At 36.6% G+C, this 19,013-nt stretch overlaps 1 protein-coding gene across 9 annotated transcripts in view; it reads right to left on the reverse strand.

Moving 5' to 3' along the window:
• Positions 1-3,776: 3,776 nt before the first annotated feature.
• Clcn3 (chloride channel, voltage-sensitive 3) overlaps positions 3,777-19,013 on the reverse strand; it is an 84,331-nt gene continuing 69,094 nt past the window's right edge. For 7 of the 9 annotated variants that reach the window (XM_005373560.2, XM_005373555.2, XM_005373558.2 and 4 more), the window contains 4 exons: positions 17,072-17,470; positions 13,044-13,260; positions 8,367-8,442; positions 3,777-6,668 (listed from right to left, as the gene is read on the reverse strand). In XM_005373560.2, coding sequence (XP_005373617.1) covers positions 6,510-6,668; positions 8,367-8,442; positions 13,044-13,260; positions 17,072-17,470 — 851 coding nt within the window. In that variant the 3' untranslated portion in view covers positions 3,777-6,509. The remainder of the gene's footprint in view (positions 6,669-8,366; positions 8,443-13,043; positions 13,261-17,071; positions 17,471-19,013) is intronic. The other 2 variants (XM_005373557.2, XM_005373562.2) reach the window with 1 other exon arrangement.

Genomic DNA, 19,013 nt, shown 5'->3' on the forward strand with positions numbered 1-19,013 from the left:
AGTAACAGGTCTCATCTCCACAATTAGACTGTAAACTTTTTAAGGACAGGAGTTTTAGAATTACATACATATTTCCTTTGGTAACAGACCTTTGAATATATATGTAATAAAACAGCCCTATCACATGGCCCTCACTAAATGGGAGATAAAATGAAACGCTCTCCCAAGGGTTGGGAAACATGCCTGGGAACTAAGGATTCTGGACTTCTCAGACAAGTGTCTGCTGGAGTCCACTCCCCCTTGTCGCCACCTGGATCTGCTCCTTTTCTTTCTGGGCTGTACTGCCGGGGCCAGAAGGTGAGGCATTTCTTAATGAGCCTGCCCCTTACCTTCCCTACAGTCCCAACTTCAGTTATGTAAGTAGTGCCCAGTCCCAGGACCATGTGAACTCTAGAGCATCACACTAACAGTACACATGACCAGAAAAGGTGACCAGATCAGCTGGTTTTTTTAGACTAACACTTCAGAAGCTTGTGAGCTTTTTCCCTCCGACTTTCCTAGTTTCTAAGGTGCTTAACAATTCTAAATACTGCCCTCTAGTAACACATCTATAAAACATCCAAATTCAGGTGTCTTCCATTACGCTAGAAATACAAGATTAGAAATAATACTTATTTCTTGCCATTCTGTAATCCACCAGGCTGAAGTATACAGTTTCTAAGATTTTTATATCCCTCATGATCAATTATATGAATTCAAAAAGGACTTATCAAAGAACAGAAAGATTAGCTTTTCATCCATGTCTTATACAAACACGTCTGGACAGCTAGGTATGTGAGCCGAGATACTGGACACTATTGCCAAGAACATGGCAGCTATAATCGGAATAGTACAGTTGTGAGTAGATTTTAGAAGGCAATAAGCTAACAAGAAATATGGGCATACAGTCGAACTCCAACTAGGAGGTACTGATCTTCCAGCTACTACAGATCTTTCATTGAAAAGCTTCCCTACTGTGAAGCCCTTCACTAAAGGCATAATCCTCTTTTCACCTACCTAGGATCTGGCCACTCAGTGGTGATCCGGCCACTCAGCATCCAAAGGGCACTTAACCTGCCTCTTCTCTGAGAACAAATATAAGTGCCTAAATTCTTTATTAATGAAGCATCTTGATTCAGTCAGGATTTAACACAAAATCATCACCCCACTCAAATTTAATTTCTTGGAGTTCAGTAATGAAGTTTCTTATATATAACTTCTCAAACTTGCACGTAGAATGAATACCCAAAGGAAAACAAAAGCTACTACATGATCTGGGAGGTAACACTATATAAACAACTTGGCAATGACATAAGACCCTGGTACTTGCTCAAACATTAACCTTACCTGGCTTAATGTATTTCAGCCCAAACTACTGTGATCATAATTGATGTTCCTCCAATATCCTTGACTTACTCTCCTGAAGTGATCTATAGGTTTTGACAATCTACAGTAATATGTTGTCAGTACCAATAATGAACATTGCCCTAATAGCATCCAATTATACAAACATCGTCACCATCTTTCTGTCCGTTCCTAAAGCACCCGAACTATTTTACAACTTGACCATACCCTCCAATTCACTAACCACCTCATTCTAAGACTCCTTTCTCGGCTTCCTTCTTCATCCAGGCTTTTAGTTCAATTTCCCATCATTCTCAGCATTCCTGTACACTCACCCTTTGTTCTACGTTAGAAGTGTAAGCCAAATAAACTGGCCACTCATCTGAATCTGTTAATATCAAGTAGAAAAACTGTAATCATGCTAGATGTTTTTACTTGAACCTTAAATTGGCCAGGTGCAACGCCCATTGATCCTACTTCATCTTTGCTCAAACTTTCAACATCTCCCCCATCCTGTCAATTTCACTGAAAAAACAAATACTTAAAAAAAAAAAAAACTCATGGCTTTATCAGCCACCTATCATACTATTTTTCTGACTTTTGTTTCATTTGCCTACTCAGGATCTCTTCTCTTTCTCTCAGACCATTAATTTTCCCTCTCAAACATTCCTATAATTAACAAAAAGAAGTTATATTATCTTGTATCTGAAAGTCTCTCAGATCATTAATCTCTCCTTTTCAACAAAACCCTTTGCTAACTTACTCCTGTTTTACAGGAAGAACTGTGACAGCTGTCTCCAGTTCTGCTTCCAATGTGTTAAAAACGTGCTGTCAGGCTGTTGCTTGCCACTACCCCAGCGAACAGGCTCTGGCTGTGTTCACGCGGTCAGCCTCCAGTGCTCACCTGCTTCATCTATCAGCAACACCTGACAGCTGCTCTGCCTTGAGCTGCTACTCACTTAGTTTAGGAGACCACCCTTCCTTTATACCTCTCCTCTGTCCACAATTCACGCAGTCTTCCCAGTCTCAGCAGCCTCCCCATTGAGCTTTCAGGCCAGACCTTCCTCCTGAACTCGAGTTTCTATAGGCTAGGGCTTACTTGACACCCCGACTAGTAATCCAGAAGACACTCATGAGATCTTTCCCAACTCAGTGGCCATTCCAGTTGCGTCCTTTCTCAATCTACAACACTCAGACATCCTTGACTCACCAGCCTCCACATTTATCACCTGGCAAATCCTATCCACTCTATGTTCAACACGGCCACAATCCAAACGCTTTCACCACTTTTGCCAGCTTCAGCTGGATTCAACCCTCTGCCATGTTTCACTTGGATTACTCCAAGTGCAGGGTTCCTTATTGTCTATTCCCAGGAACCGGACTCAGAGAGGTCATTTTAAATTAGATTGTATCACTTGCCTGCCTCTTTGGCTTCTCACTTTATATAAAGTAAAATTCAAACCCCTGTATCCCAACCTCTTTCCTTTTTACCCCCTTTCCCTCTTACCTTGCTCTACACACCATGACCAGCTTGGTATTCCTTACCTGGCAGATACCTCAGGGTGTTGGCATACAGCATTTTCTCTTTGTGGGAGATTTTTCTCACAGATAAATGTCATTCCCTTGCTTTGTTTAGGTTTTTGCTCAAATGTTACCTTGTCTCAGAGGCTTTAACTGATCCTGCTCTATAAAAGTGGGCTGCACACATGCAAATATGTATGGACCTTCACTTTTTCTCCTAGAAAAACCATTAGGATGGGGATTTTTGCCTGGATTTTTATGCTTATAATAGCAAACGGCTCAATCATTTAAAAAAATTGCTGAACTTCTAGCATTCATTACCATCTGACATACTTTAGATTTGTGCTGGGATAAACTTAAAGAACAAAGAACAGCTCCTGACACAGTCAGTTCAATACATACTCAGTAAGTGAACAAACACGTGAGTGATAAAAGATCTACCCTCGACTTCCAATGTTTTCCTTCTTACTAGAAGTTCAATATTATAAGACAACTGAAATTTCATTCCAATGTTTGTCAGCACTGGAAGGCAGTTAAGGCAGTTCTAAGGCAGTTCTCTCAGCAAATATCCAAGAGAAGTTATGAAAGTATAGAAATTGTTTCACCTGTTCTCATGCAGACAACATAATGTCTTTTTTTAAAACCACATTTTAAAATGGGAACTGAAATGAAAGCCTGCTGCAGACATGCAGCTACTGACAGCAGGGGGTGTTAACCCACTGCTAAGAGCGGGAACGTCTTGCTGTTCAATCTAGCATCTTCTCCTCTCTGGCTCTTGCTTAAAAAGCACAGAAATGGCATTTTGAAACCTGAGAGAAGCAGTGTAACTATCACCTTTTGAGGCTGTGTGTGTCAGGCATATTGGCCTACACTGCACAGTGCAGCAGTAGAGAGGAAAGACTGGTAAAGGTGTAATTAAAGGCCAAACCACACATTGTCATATAGATTTTAATAGATTTTCTGATTAACTCATCACAGTATTTTTACTGTAATGATATGCAGCTTTACTACACTAGTATAAATAAAAACATAAATACAGCTCTAGGCAACATCACAGATTAACAAACTAAGCATTCTTTGTGAACCAAAACTGAAAGCAATTATTAATAAGAGATGCTGACACTCTTGCCCATTCTCATCATACCTTCTCAAAAAGGGTACTCAAATAAGGCGCTACATTTATTATATTGGTCAGTTCATTTGCCAATTAGCTAGGCACATGTATTTCATGTTCTCCACCACTTCATCATTTGGTTGAAAAGCAGACAAACCTCAATGTATCAAAAAGAGAAATGGGATAGTAATACCAAAGAAAACTACTAAATGCACTAAAAATACGGCACTTTTCCTGTATTTCAGCAGTAAGACACACTGAGATAGGTACATACTGAAGAAAATGTATGCTTTAATAATCACCCTGAAATGTCAGTCTCTGAAGCAAGATGGGCAATGAAACAGGACTTCAAATCAAAAAGGGAAATGTGCAAAACAAAATCCAAGTGCAGCTTAATGTATGACACTACCTGCAAAGAAACTGGTTTCTCCTTTGAAGGCTCGTAATTCGGGACAATTAGTCATCCATTAGCCATGCTGAGGAGTTCAAACTCTAGCAGTGAATGGCATACTGCAGAGATCCTTAAGACAGATGAAGATATACACAACTATTAGTTAGAATTACTCTGGATAGTCAAAAATCAGTGACAAGGGTATGAAAACAACTTGTCTGCCATACGGAGGAAGTAATGAGGACAAAATAGTTTTTGGCAGATAGCACAGCTTAAGAAAGGTTCATAAAATTCCTAATATTTTGCTCAACTTTCAATTATCATTCTAATATGGCTTCATGATCTCCTAAGTCTTCAAGACCACACAGGTCTTAGGTGACCTTACAGATCTTAACAGGTATATTATTAAGGAGTAGGAAGTGACGAATCACTTTCAAAATGTAAAAATGGTTCATTGCCAGTTATGTTTCAGAAAATGTCTGCTAGCAAAGTCATTTGCTTATTAGAAATGCACAATCACAGGACATTTAGGGCTAGTCCTTTAAGCAAAGTGCCTATATTAAGGGTGACCTAAGACCATGATTAAAACAGACATTTCCAAAAATGAAAATTCCAAACACTCCAGTATTGTTTTAATTCATCCTGTAAAAATAAGCACTGTGGCTACTCAAACTATCATCAAACACTTCAATTATGAAGGGGACCTACCCAGAGATTCAAAGGTTGTATTTAGATTGGAATTTTTACTACTCTTACAATTTTATTGTTTTTATTTTATTTTTTTATTTTCTAAAAAAAGGTTAATCCTAATTTTTGGTTTTAATCTACTAAGTAATTTGTAATGTTCTGAAGTTTCTAGTTTGTGGGTCAAAAATCCAGAGGATGGCAGTGAAAGATCAGGAAAAGGTTATGTACACATTGGATCATGGAGAAGTCAGCACAAACTTTTTAAACACTTGCTCCCATTGTAAACGTTGTTCACATCTCCATATTTGTAAGTCAGAATTAGTTTATAAAAATCACATTAAAAAGGTAAAATTATTTAAGTGCGATATTAACTGATCTGTATTTTATAAATTTTAATCCATAAAAATATAAATAAGAATGGTAAATTTTTTAAGAAAAGAATTATACAGTTAGTGCAAGTTATGAATTACATTTTATCTCCAGTGTCAGCAATAAAATATCTTGAGGAAACAAAAGAATGATCTAATTTCAAGAAAAAAAAAAATTCCAGTGTTTTAACATGCAATTAATACCAGACACAGCTAAACAGAATACTTCCTTCTCTTTACTGTCAGAGCAGCAGCTTTTTGTTTAATTATGCTTAACAGCACTTGTATATCATAGTAGTATTAGAAATAGAAAATTTGCATAAGACCAGGTCACATTATTCGTAAAGTCTGAGAGGGAAAAAATTATTTATCCTTTAAAGTTTTCACTGTTTCTCATTCTGAACCACACACCACACAAGCTGGGAGATTCTGTTCACACTTCACCCAAGATTTTACCTGTTGAGCAAACCTTTGATATGGTGTGTATGCACTGTTCCAAGTCTTCAGCGATAGTACAAACTACGTGGTTAATGGCAAAGAAACACTCCCTTCTTGTGATGAAACCTCAGTAAAATCACAGTACATCTCAATATGAGAAAGGACTGCTTCAAAAGGGTACACCAATTTAAGAGGCTTTGTTACAGCTCAGGAGAGAGAGAGAGAGAAATAAAAGCTCTTCTGGAATGTCGAAACATAATGCTTAATTACACAATTCATGAATTAAACAGAATGGTTCTGATAAAAACAGGGTAAGACCTTGCAGTCTTATAGATGGCTCAATTCAAAGTAATCCCTCCAGAAATAGGGACTGATTAACGCGTCTGTGCAGTATCGGAAACAGGCCAAGTGCTCGAGGACTACAGTGTTTTCTCTGTTGCGACTCGAGCCTGGCTATCACAGCACATCCTCCGCTGAATGCATCCAGTGCAGAACAACAGGAGCTGACTTGCTGCTCACAGCCAGGGACACACGTCTCTCCTTTCCTTCCCGAACAATTCCTCCAGTCCACCAGCATTAGCTGCAAACCATGATGCAAAAGCCTGGCTTTTATATTTCCTTTTTTATTTTTTTAAAGGAGGAAAAAAAAGTGGGTGACTCCCTCAGGTTAAAGAGTTGTGCTATTCAACAAATGAACTTCCTCTTCTGTTTCCTCTCTCTCCTCATCAATGGGATTCAGTTGAACATTATTGAAGCGGGGTCTTGGTTTGCCGTCTGGGCCATATGACGGAGGATATCTTTTTTTGTGATAATGCCAAGGAGGCGTCTGAAAGGGATAAACAGAAGAATACTATTACAATGAAAGGGAAAAGAAAACGAGAAGCTAAATCTATAGCTAAATCCTTTTTGCTGACAGGAACAGAGCAAAGCAAGCAGCTTGTGATTGTACTTTCAGAAAGTATTTTCCCAGTAACCATCCTTTGATATGAAAAGTATTATGGTCACTCATAGTATGAGGTCCTTTCCACTGAGCCTCTGAGGACTGCATACCTCAATGAAGTAGAGCTATTTCAATTTATGTATGCCAACAAAAAAGTAACAAAAATGAGAGAATACACGAACAGGAAATGATACTGATTCCATATTCAGAAGGAAAATTCATTCGCACCACAGGAAGAAAGCAATAAAATAATCCAAATCCCCTCATACTTCACTTTGGCTTAACCAGTATCAACCAATTTTTAAGAAATAGTTTAAGGATTACCCAGTTATATGCAGAATCTTCATGAAAGCACATACAATTGAGATAAAATATATAAGAAATTGGTAAACACAAAACTTCACTCCCAAACTTCAGAACCCCACGAATAAACCTTCCACAACCCACGTTTCTAGTACTTATTAAGGTTTTCCTTTTCTGATTTTGGTCCCCAAAAATAGGATACAGTGCTTTTATGAAAGTCTTACATGTTAATGCTTACATTAAAAAAAAAAGGTGAGAAACCAAGAAGCAGCCCTAAAAGATTATTACAGGTGAAGCAGAAAGCAGAATGAATGAGTAGCTACTATATTATTCTGGTTAGTAGTTTTTAAAAAAAGGATGCATGAAACACTTGTGAAACATTAGCGTACAACAGGAATACATAATCAGTTTCTACTCAAGCAAATGGGGACAGGTTTCCTATAGGTATGACAACTGCAGGGCAAAATAATTTCAGACATTAATAGCTAAAGCCAGACAGTTTTTGTTATATGGTAAGATAATTCAAGGTTTGTCATGAACCTACTAGGACATGAAGCTTGTTAAAACAAGTGCATCTGACCCCAAAAGCTGCTTACAGCGTTCTAGAAACATCATACAAAAGGGGTGCATACATGATCTACATACAAGACACTAATGAAATGGCAGGACACACATTCTAACTTTGAAGGTATGCAGGGCACAGCAGAAAAAAGACTAACACTACAAACACAAATGTACACACATTACAGTCTACTCGGTGTGCCCATTAAAAAATCCATTTAACTGTCACCTATTCCAAATTCTAAGCTTGTTTACAATCATTTAGGAGCTTAGATTTACCATCACTACCACGCAGATTAGGAACCAAAAAAAGAAAAAGGGTTTGGGGTGATGGGCAGATATTTTTAACCAGTCAGGAGTCTTCTGTGACCAGTGACTCTACCAAGGCAGACAAGGTTTGCATATTTACTTGAGGCACGTCCAATCACAGTCCCTTATTCAAGTATCAAAGTGTTTAAGCTCTTAAATTGTAACTATTGCTTTAAAGGCGATACTAACTTTTGTTTATGTTCTATGAATGCAATTTGTTTACCTTCTATGAATGCAATTATATACATATCTCAATTTATCTTACAAACATCTGATCAGATACAAATGTCACTGGTAGCATGGTAGAATTTTTTGTTCAGCAGGTCTGGGAGAGAGAACTGAACAGTTCACAAGTTTCATGCCTCCTGACTTCTAAGGTGTCTAGTGAGGAGATCTGATACAACTAATCACCAAGGGGTCCACGTGCTGCTTTAGTTGCTCGAGATGCTCTAAAATGTTCTTCTTTGTGATGATTCCCAAGACAATCCTGAAACAGATTATTATGCTAATAACTGTGTGAGAAATTAAATTGAAAGAGGTGCTAACAGTAATGATAAAGAATGACAGAAGAAAATAAAAACATGAAACACAAAGAATGCTTCTCATGAACTTTAAAAAATTTTAAAAAAAATGATTTAAAATTCCAGGTTCCCTTTGTATAAATTCTACTGACTTTCAAAGGTGACACAATGCTATTTTTAAATATTGTGGTTTATTTTTCTTTTCAAATTTCAAAATGAAGATAACTACAAAGAAAAGAACAAAAGAAACTTAATAATGACACAGTCATAAACTCTTAAATGTAAGAGACCGATCCTCACTGTCCTGTCCTTGAAGAAATGTTTTCCCAGTCTCTACGATGTTCAACACAGCACCATTTGGATCAACCTCAAACACAGAGGAAGGCTTGGCTTTAACCCCTAGGAGAAGACTTAAGAAATCCCTTAGATTTTACTGCTGTTTATAATTAAAATTAAGGTAGTGTGCATGAAATAAATAATGCTAACTAACAAGAAATACTTCCTAATTTTTGGGAAGTGAATGTCACTTTTTAAAATAAGCTAATACAACACACTTATGAATATGGGTCAAAATGATTTTTACTTAAGCATATTTTCCTAAATAGTTATTGCTCGGTTGACATATCATTATTATCACACCAAAGTTATAGATATAAATTCATATAATGAAGATATCTGAAACTACTTCGACTGCTTTTAACTACTAAAACAAGAGTCTGCTTACTGGTTTTAAAATGAAAATTAAAGAAACCCGCTATAATAGTGACAATATAAACAGAAACATATTTTACTTTTGTTTTAAAAGAAACATCCTAGCACGTGGGAGGCAGGAGGATCACTGAGAGTTCAAGGCCAGCCTGGGCTGCATAGTGAGACCCCGTCTCTAACATAGAGTGGAGTACAGAGTAGAGTACTTTCAATTGTGGAAAGCTACCCAAAGCGTCTTCCGGGTAATTAGGCATTTCTTTGGTGATCTGGTTAAGGCACCTTTGCCATTAAACTGCCTTTGAATACTCTGCCTTCCTGAAGAATGTCACCAGGGGACTTCAAAGCAGTCTGAATCTATAGACATGTCCCTTATAATATAAAAATTTTAAATGATGGGGAAGAAGGAAGTACGGAGGGGAGGGAATTTGGAAGGCAGAATAATTTCTCTGCTCATGTTTTCTTGTTATTTTGTACAAATAATGTACTGATCCTTAAGAATAAAACTGAAAAGTTCTCAGAGCATGAGAACAACTTACCCCTCAAAAAGCTCAGAATGTGCACTATATAAAATAAGCATTCAACCACTAAACAGATGTTCTTTGACTGAATGAGGATTTTAAAAAAAAGACAACTGTTAATTATTTTATGCTGGATGTGGTGGCACACACCTATAATCCCAGCACTCAGGAGGCTGAGGCAGGAAGATTGTTGCAAATTAAGAGACCAGCCTGGGCTACAAAGTGAGCTCAAGGCTAGCCTGAACTGCATAGCAAGACCCTGTCTCAAAAACACAAAAATAAAATAAAATAATTAACTGTTTTATGGTTGGAGTCAGGAAATGTGAAAATCTTGGTTGGTAATAAGTTAAATACAGTAACACTAGTTTAACTCTTACTCATGCTTTTAAGTACAATTAAGTATAATGATTAATTTCAGTTAATACTGTATTAGTAAACTCTGTCAAATTACAAGGTACATGATGAAAGTTACAAATTCATAAGGACTGTGGCAAATATGTAGACTTCCAAGTTAATCTTTAAAGAGAGGGGGGGGAGTATAGCAGCCCTAAAAAAGGAGAAAATCCACCCAATTCAATTAACAGAGAAGTGATTTGAGAATAATAATAGCAGGCTCAGTGTTATTTTATTGATTTTCGGGAGTAGACACAAAATCCATTCAAAATGTGACTCATTTAGGAATAATTTGCTTTTTCTTCTTTGCACTAAGGGGCAAAAGCCAGAACTCCCTAAAGGATGCTCCAACCAACACTAGTTCTATCCACTTCATCCATTTTCAAGGAAGTTTGGAAAACTGCTTCCTATTAACCCTGTCTGGCATTCAAAGAGTATCAACATTTTGAAAGCTCTGAGAAGTCCATAGTAATGAAACATCCACTGTATTTAATTCTATAGTTTCTAAACTTATATGGTCACCTAACTTATTTTAAATAACTCCTTAAAATATAAACTGTGAGACATCAATAATGGACATCTTTACAATTTACAGACACATTTCCCCTCCTCTCTCTCTTCTTTTCCTCCCTTGCATCGAAGGTCCTACATTTGTCATGGCTCTTCCAGAAGACACGATTGCTTTTGTGAGTTTAAATCACTAAACTTTACGTAAGAATAAAACACCCCCTACTTTCTTTCACAGTTCAAAGAAAATAAAGTCCGGAGAGTCACTCCCTTGAATGACCTCTTTGCTTCCATATATACATTTTTTCTGGAAAAGACAGAATAAGGAAAGTATGATCAAAGCAATTAAATATACTTCCTTGAAAAAAGACCCACACACACTCTTTCATATAAACAAGCAGGACTGGGTGAAATTTTAACTACCTACCTCTTCCCACTAGCCACTTCATTATTTTATACTTAGAATTACAATTATATCTGTTAGTACACAAAGGGACAAACTATGCCAGGCTCAAAGAACAACTTGAAGAAAACAGGAGCTTACAATAATATCTCAGCTTAAGTTCCAATTAAGACATAAATTATTAAAAGGGGTCAAAAAACAGCACAGCTTTCTGAAAAGTTTAACTACTATTTAACTAGTATTTTTCAGTTTTTAAACAATGAAGTACGAGGCCGGGTGTGGTGGCACACACCTGTAACCCCAGCACTTGAGAGGCTGAGGTAGGAGGATTGCTGTAATCTTGAGACTAACCTAGGCTACAAAGTCAGTTCTAGGCCAGCCTGAATTGCATAATGAAACTCTGTCTCAAAAAGATTAAATAAATAAGTATGTATGGTACTGTCATTTTAAAAAATAAAGGTAAGCAAAAGAAAACAGTAGCAGTAACACAAAACACCTCTTCTACAATCAGTATCTTTGATACTTAATAATTCTAAACTCCCTATCCTTAATTGAGTTTTATCCCTTTAATGATTTCATATTTCTCAATAGTTTTTAGTTAGCACAGTGAAAAATACTAAATATGGAGTTCTATTGCTTTCTACTTATAGAAATGTGAGTATTGTTGCCTAAATATAATATCTATATTTCTATTCTTAATCAAATGTAGTATACTGGCCAAGAAAATGTTTTAGAAGTTTAAGAAGCCACAAAGAAAAGGGGTATAGTCTATCAGTAAATTACAGTGTAAAATAGCAGCAAGAGACTGGAGTTTAAAGTTGGAAGGCTGACTGAACAAATTATTAAACCTCTTTGAGCTTTAATCGCTACATGTGTAAAAGCACACTGCCTACTCTGAAGAGACCCTGCAAAATTAAATGAGAAAACATGAAAGTGTTCAATGAGCTGATTTCCTTTCTTTCTGTTCTTTCTTCTTCCTTTTTCTAGACAGGGGTCAGGGGTTCTCTTTCACTTTTTGAAAAAAATGTTATAAAATAACATCAAAAAAACCAAAACAAAACCAAATTCTTTTCTGATATTCAAAGTGTTTATAGTACAGTATTTCAACCAAGGTTACATTGCTCAGGTTACCAGCAACCCAGTTATACACAGTCCTACAATATTCTTTGTTTCTTTTGCTAGCCTTTCTGTTACCTGCTTGCATATGACCAGGTTCTTTAGAATTCCAACAGGGAGCAGCCTCTAACAGAAACAGAGGGGCCTAAGGAAAGAATGGGTGTGGAAACAGAGTTCAGGTCCTGGAAATGAGGACAGCAGTGCAGCCAGGCAGGAGCGTGTTTGCTGAGGCAGCCTGCACCCTGAACCTTCACAGCCCTGCCCACGCTCCTCTCAGGGCGGGTCACTGGTAGTTTATGTGTGAAAGACAGAAAAACAATCAACAGGTACATTTTTAATACATGAGGGTTTGTCATCAGTGTTTATGTACAAGATTTCTGGATGGAAAAGGTAGGCAAAAAGAAACAGTTTTTGTTAAAGGAGATTTTTAGCTAACTTATAAATTCCATTTATTTGTTCTTCCCTCATTACATGATAAATCAAACACTGGTTGAAAAGTAAGTAGCAAAGTATCTAGAAAGTTATAGTTGTACTATAATTCTATATGCTAAAATGACACACTTACCAAAGAAAATACTTACAAAGAGAAGACAGGTTTTTGCAGGTCAGGTCCACTAGCCCTCTTAAGAAATAAAATACTCTATGCTCAACATGCTATTCATGTTTTCAGCACCTCTTCTACAACTCTGATATACGGCAATCTTGAAAAATGCTACTTTATGTTTTGGCAGACAGTGCAAATTTGACATCTTTCTCACTCTTTGGTAAGTGTGAAACTTAATGGATTGATCAAATATTCATAGCCATACAAGTCACAGATCTCCCATTTGGGAACGGATTCACATCTCCCCCTAAAAAGACTCTGCTAAAAAAGGATCATGAATTCTGGTCAGTGAACAGATGTCTATGGTGCCAAACTCACCCGTTGTGGGTGACAAGGCACTGCCTGAGACCCAGCTTTCGGAAGATGTCCACCACGATCTCCATCGGGGTGTGGTCTGTCACTGTAAAAGGGCTCATGTCAAGGATGCTCCGCAGTTTCAGCGGCCGAGGACTTTCTGCTGGAAGAGATGGGGTGTGCTGTGCAAAACACACCCGAGAACTCCCAACAATACCTTCCTGTTTTTTTCTGGCGCTTTCTGAAAAAAAAGAAAAGACCAAAATGTTAAACCAATAGGCTTTTTGTTTTTAAGGGCAACTTGTTTATTGGAAAAGAAAACAATAAATGTATTCTATGACTTTTGGCCTGTTCACATTTTCCTGTCTTCTTAACCAAGAAAGGAATCAACTGAAAAGCCAGCTGGTAATTACTTACATTTAACTGAGTCAAAATCTACCAATAATCAATTATCTCCATGTAAGTAAGATATTTTAGCATATCAACTTTCTTCCCTGCAACTGAAGGTGTTTTCTAACTTTGGAAAACAGAAAAGCATTATTTGGAATATGTAATTTTAAAATATATACATTTTATGAAAATGGTTTATTACAGGACTCCATCAGCAAATGGAGGCTACCGAAACTGTCACTTATTCTACACTGGAGGGGAAACTAGAGTTCTATCCTTGATGTGACTCTGTTGTATACACTGCCCCTGTGAACGAGATGGCTCTTTCTCTTTTCTGATACTGCAGTACTGCATAACTCTAGATGAGTCGTGAGCATCACAGATAGGTTGAACTGTGACTATACCCACGCTCACAATGGAGTCTGACATGGGGGTTTTATTGGCAAAGGTTCTGTCGCTTTTCCTCCTCTCCACTGCACTCTGTTCAGTGCTTTTGTCCTGCTGCCGCTTCCATTCCCACTTTGAAAGTGCCAGCCAAGAAGTACAGACAGTGGAGGAAAGTGCAGAACACACGGGAAGGAGAAGGGAACCCAAACAGGGCCAGAGAGTGCAAACGAAAGTTTCAATTTTGTCTTTATTTTGAGTATTAATCAAAACATGCGTGCAAATGTGGTATTCTGTTATAGTGAAAACAATTTGAACATAAACTTTGCTACAAAAATATTTAAACCAAAATAGTAGGCATCAGTCCTAGACTGAGAAGCAGATATTACTATTCCTAAACAAATACTGGAACGTTTTAACTGTGCTGTAACATATCCAAGTAGCCAGACACTAAGTGAAGTCCTAATTTACCAGTACTTTCGCGTAAATACTTAAGTATTGACCACCTTAAGAGCATGATCATAAATAGTATAGAAAAGAAAGCCCATCAAGTGTTAAGCTGTTTTTAGCCCACAAGAAGTATCTAGCCAATGACCTGCACTTGAGTACTGAACAGCGGAGTATAAATACTAATCGCAAGCACTGTTTATTAATACAAAAGCTAAAATGACGAAAAGTGTGATGTCACAGTATAAACTGTGGAGTAGGAGGCAGAAAACTGTACCATTTTTGTATGCAAGTCACGTTGTTATCAGAAATATACAGCAGTCAAACTTAGAATACTCTAATACTATAATGGGGTATATATAAATAACTTTTAACCCCAGTATGAAAGTTAAAACTATTAAAAAGAACTGTAGCTATAATTACTCATCAAAAGAAACAAAGTAAAAAGATAGTGATATCAAATAGCACATATGACACTTGCAGTTAAAATTAACCTCAACTATCAATCATTAACACAAGAGAAGTAACATTATGTTATTAAAATATACTGATTGTTTAAACACTTAATAATAAAACATTTCCTTATTTATGTATTTACGGACTGGTTGTGGTACTGGGAAGTGAACTCGGTGTCTTGTGCCCATTAGATACATGTATTACGCTACTGATGTATATATACCCCTAGTCCCAAATACTTAATAGACAAAATTGTTAGCCTACATACTGGAATATTCCCTTGATAGACAGGAAGCCAGAGGTGAACATCAGGCCTTAGATTTGTCATTTTAAGAATTTCACTTTTATTCTTTTGTTTGAAAATTCCTGAGATTTAGTGTTCTTACCACAAAGTAAGTATATGAGGTGTTACATTAGCTTGACTTAAACACTTAACATGTGCATACCTAAAAACATATTTATATGATTTTTGTCAAATAAAATATTTTCAAATGAGTATCACTTTTTATAGAGTATACGTTATAAATTACTTGAACAAACATCATGTACTGAATATTTACTAAGTGCTAGACTGATTTACTGATTGATTGAACACAGTAGTAGGACTGAACCCAAGAAGTACTTAGTTACATCGCAAACCCTTTTTAAAATTTTATTTAAGATACAGGGTCTTACTATACTGCTCAGACTGGCCTCCAATTTGTAATCCTCCGGCCTCCCAAGTAGCCAGGATTATAGATATGCACACCTATACTTGGCTTAAGATTTTTTATGCCATTCATTCACAGCCTTTTGAGGCAGGGAAAATAGATTGTATTTTCTGATATAGGTCGGACATTAAAAAAAAGTCCCAGCACACCTATTTTTATGACCCTAAATAATTTGAATTTGGATTTAGTATTCTACAAAACTCTGCTTTTATTCCAAAAAAGAAAACAAATCTAATTTGGCATTTCAAAGATTTTACTTTATGAGACAGCATGGGAATTTTTTTTTGCCCTTTAATAAGGTATACTTTTATATGTATATATATATTATATATATGTTATACGCATAAGAATGCAATTTTATTTTGTATATATATATATATACATACATATACACAAATCTAGTGTACAGATGTTTTTCTAGTGAAAAATTTAAAACTTTACAAAAATGTATGTTGGTAAATATTTGAGGTTATGTTCAAAGTCATGATGAGCCAGGTATTGTAGCACATCCTGTAATAGAGGCTGAGACAAGAGGATCACGAATTTGAAGTCAGCCTGGACTATACTGTGAGACCCTATCTCAAAACAACACAAACATGTCATGACACGACTAACACTTCTGATGGCATGTCTTAGTGTCACATATAAAATACCCCTCACTCTCTTTAACCAGCTATCTCCTCTCCAATCCCAATATTCTCTCTCAAGACAGTGTCAAAACTTCAAAAAATGTATCTATACAGTCAATGGGAATATGGATTATTCTTAATTTTTGCACTTCTTTATCTTTTAAAAACTCATCTTTAAAATTTCTATATAAATTATCTTTTAAATTTCTATATAAATTCCAAAGTTCTGACTTTCTTTCCTTTCTCTCTGGCTGGCTGCCAGTAAAACTTAAAGAATGGGGATTTATGCTCTTTCCTGATGAGGTTGGCAACAATAATGGCTCAGAAGCTAACACAGCAGAATCCATCCAAGTCTGACAACAGACACTGCCATCTCTAGCAAGCACTATTCGATCAACCAAAACTTTTAGAATGATGGGCTCGCTAATCTTTGAAAATTCTTTCTATTTTGCAGGCTTTTGTGAACTAATTAAGACATTCTCCATGAACCTTTTTTCATCCTGTTTTCTTCTACTACACACTGAACTTCCAGTGTGATTTGAGAAATACTTCTACCTCCTACACTTCTTCCCTCCACAAGTGGCACAAGAATTATTTTTGCAATGCTCCGGCAATGGCCACAGAAGTAAGCTGGAAGGGAGACGACAAGCTCACACGAATGACCTTGGGGAGAAAGCCAAACATTTCGTATTTCCAGCTCAGAGTCCCATACAAAAAACTGGGGAGTAATAAAGCCATGCCCTCAAGAATCTAACCTCTAACACCTCTGGGTATTGGGAGAAGATTCAGATTGTATTAGAAAAGATTAAGTCTTACTGGCCTTCTCCTTAGTATCAAAGGATTATATCACTATTATTTAAATTAAAATGAAAAGTTCCATTTAGTGGAAAAACAATACATTGAGGCATAATTTTGCAGAGAATATAAGACTTTAACACCCCTTGATCCTGAAAACCTAACCAATTAAACTTCAGTGCTTTCTTTTCTTCCAGAAATGTGTGTATGTGTATGTATGTATTTTTTTTAGAAAGGATACCTATTGCAATTGTCAAGTCTCTTCTGAGGGCAAATCCCACTAATCTCTGAGATTCTTTTGACATTATGACAGGAAAGCCATTGTAGCTGGTTTCATTAATCATGTTTTCTATGTCATCCACTGTCATATTGTCCTGAGTCAAGACAGCTAGAGGAGGATCATTCCTTCGAGGTCTCATGACATCAGCAGCCAGGGTGGTATGAGTGAACTCTTCTTTTGCATCCAAGAAAGGGTATCCATTTAAACGGATGTGTGCTTCATAGATGCCTTCTCTACCAAAGGCATCTCCAACCCATTTACTGGTCATTACTGCCGCCATAAGAGGAACAATATATTCCAAGCCTCCAGTAAGCTCAAAAACAATAACCACCAGAGAGACCGTCATCCTTGTCACACCACCTGAAAAAAAACAAGCACCATTGGTCAGGAAGGATTGGATCCTGGCTAAAACACGTAACTAGAATGCTATTACTAGGCAGTTGAACATGAAACTGTACACAGAACACAGTGAAATGCATTAGCAAAACCTACTACTTTCTTAGGACAGTAATTGCTACTTCTAACAAGACCTAGAGAAAGGCTAAAGTTTTTTGTTTTATACATAGAAGACTACTAGCATACTATTTCAAAACATGTTTATCTTTTATTTTAAAAAATCACAGCTGACCAACTAAAACAATGTTGCCAGTTTGGTTTGTTCTTGTAGGAAAGACATAATTTCATGTAAAAGCTTATTATTAATTCTTAAGGAAACTAATGGAGCATACCGTGTCTAATTTGTGACAGACTTACAAATTAAACATATATAAGTAGAATATGTAATAAAATTCTCTCCTCTGTATCTTTTCATAATGAGTAAAACATTTGATGCCTTGTGATTTACATTAACAATACTGAGTAACTCCTTCCTTCTCTGCAGAGAATTCATATTCACTGACACAAATCACCACTCTCAACAGATGCCTCCCTAATACACATCTTTACTGTTGCCTCTGTCCCATATTTCAAATTATGCATTCTCAGACTTACTCTTACGTTTGTCTTACTTTTCAAGTACAAAAAAGACTTTGGGTGATGCACTGTTGCAAAAAATACAATGCACGTTAAAAATGGAACTCTTTTTTCCCTCAAAGATATCCTCCTCCCAGGTTCCCTGACCCAAACTCCTGACACCACATCCTTCCTAACAATCTCTGTGATCATTCTTGGATTTTCCTTTTACTTTATCCCAATATCTACTCTGTTATCTATCCTTATCTGATTTCCTCTGCAAAACAGCCACAGATGGGTCCTCTACTCAGATGCATACTGCTACCAATTTAGTTTACTGAAGACCTTGTGGCTTAAATGGAATACCCTTTTATCTTACCTCCTTGACTCCAGACCCTATTACTTTTAGCCCATTTTATAAGCCATGCTCTCAGGTTAATCATTCCTAAGTCCTACTTTCACCATGTTGTTCCTTTGCTCAAAAACCTAATAGGGCTTGCCAGTTCATACTGTATTAGGCTTGTATTCTTCCTTTCTATTTCTTAACCTGAAATTAGAAGGGTAGAGAGAACCTACTATGTTATGCATCCATTGTATGCCAGGCATGTCCTAGTTTACAGAGCCTTTTAAAATGTTTTTGAAATTTAAGCACTTATTTTACTAAGCACTATGCTAACACTTTATATGTATTTTAATCTCATATAATTCTCAAAATAATGAGATAAAGTTATCATTTCCATTTCACAGATGAGAAAATCAAAAACCAAAAAGTAAAAAACTTTCTCAAAGTCATCAAGCTAAAAAAACAAATAAATAAACAAAATAAAATAAAAAAGCAAAGCTAGGGCTCTACCAAAAATCTGACCAATTCCAAATATAAATTAATCCTGACATAAATTTGGTTCTTTCTCTTTTTATAATGTTTCTTCCTAACTAACTCAACTTTGTTTTT

The sequence above is a fragment of the Chinchilla lanigera genome, unplaced genomic scaffold (genome assembly GCF_000276665.1).
Source record: "Chinchilla lanigera isolate Chin_1 unplaced genomic scaffold, ChiLan1.0 scaffold00002, whole genome shotgun sequence".
NCBI lineage: Eukaryota > Metazoa > Chordata > Mammalia > Rodentia > Chinchillidae > Chinchilla > Chinchilla lanigera.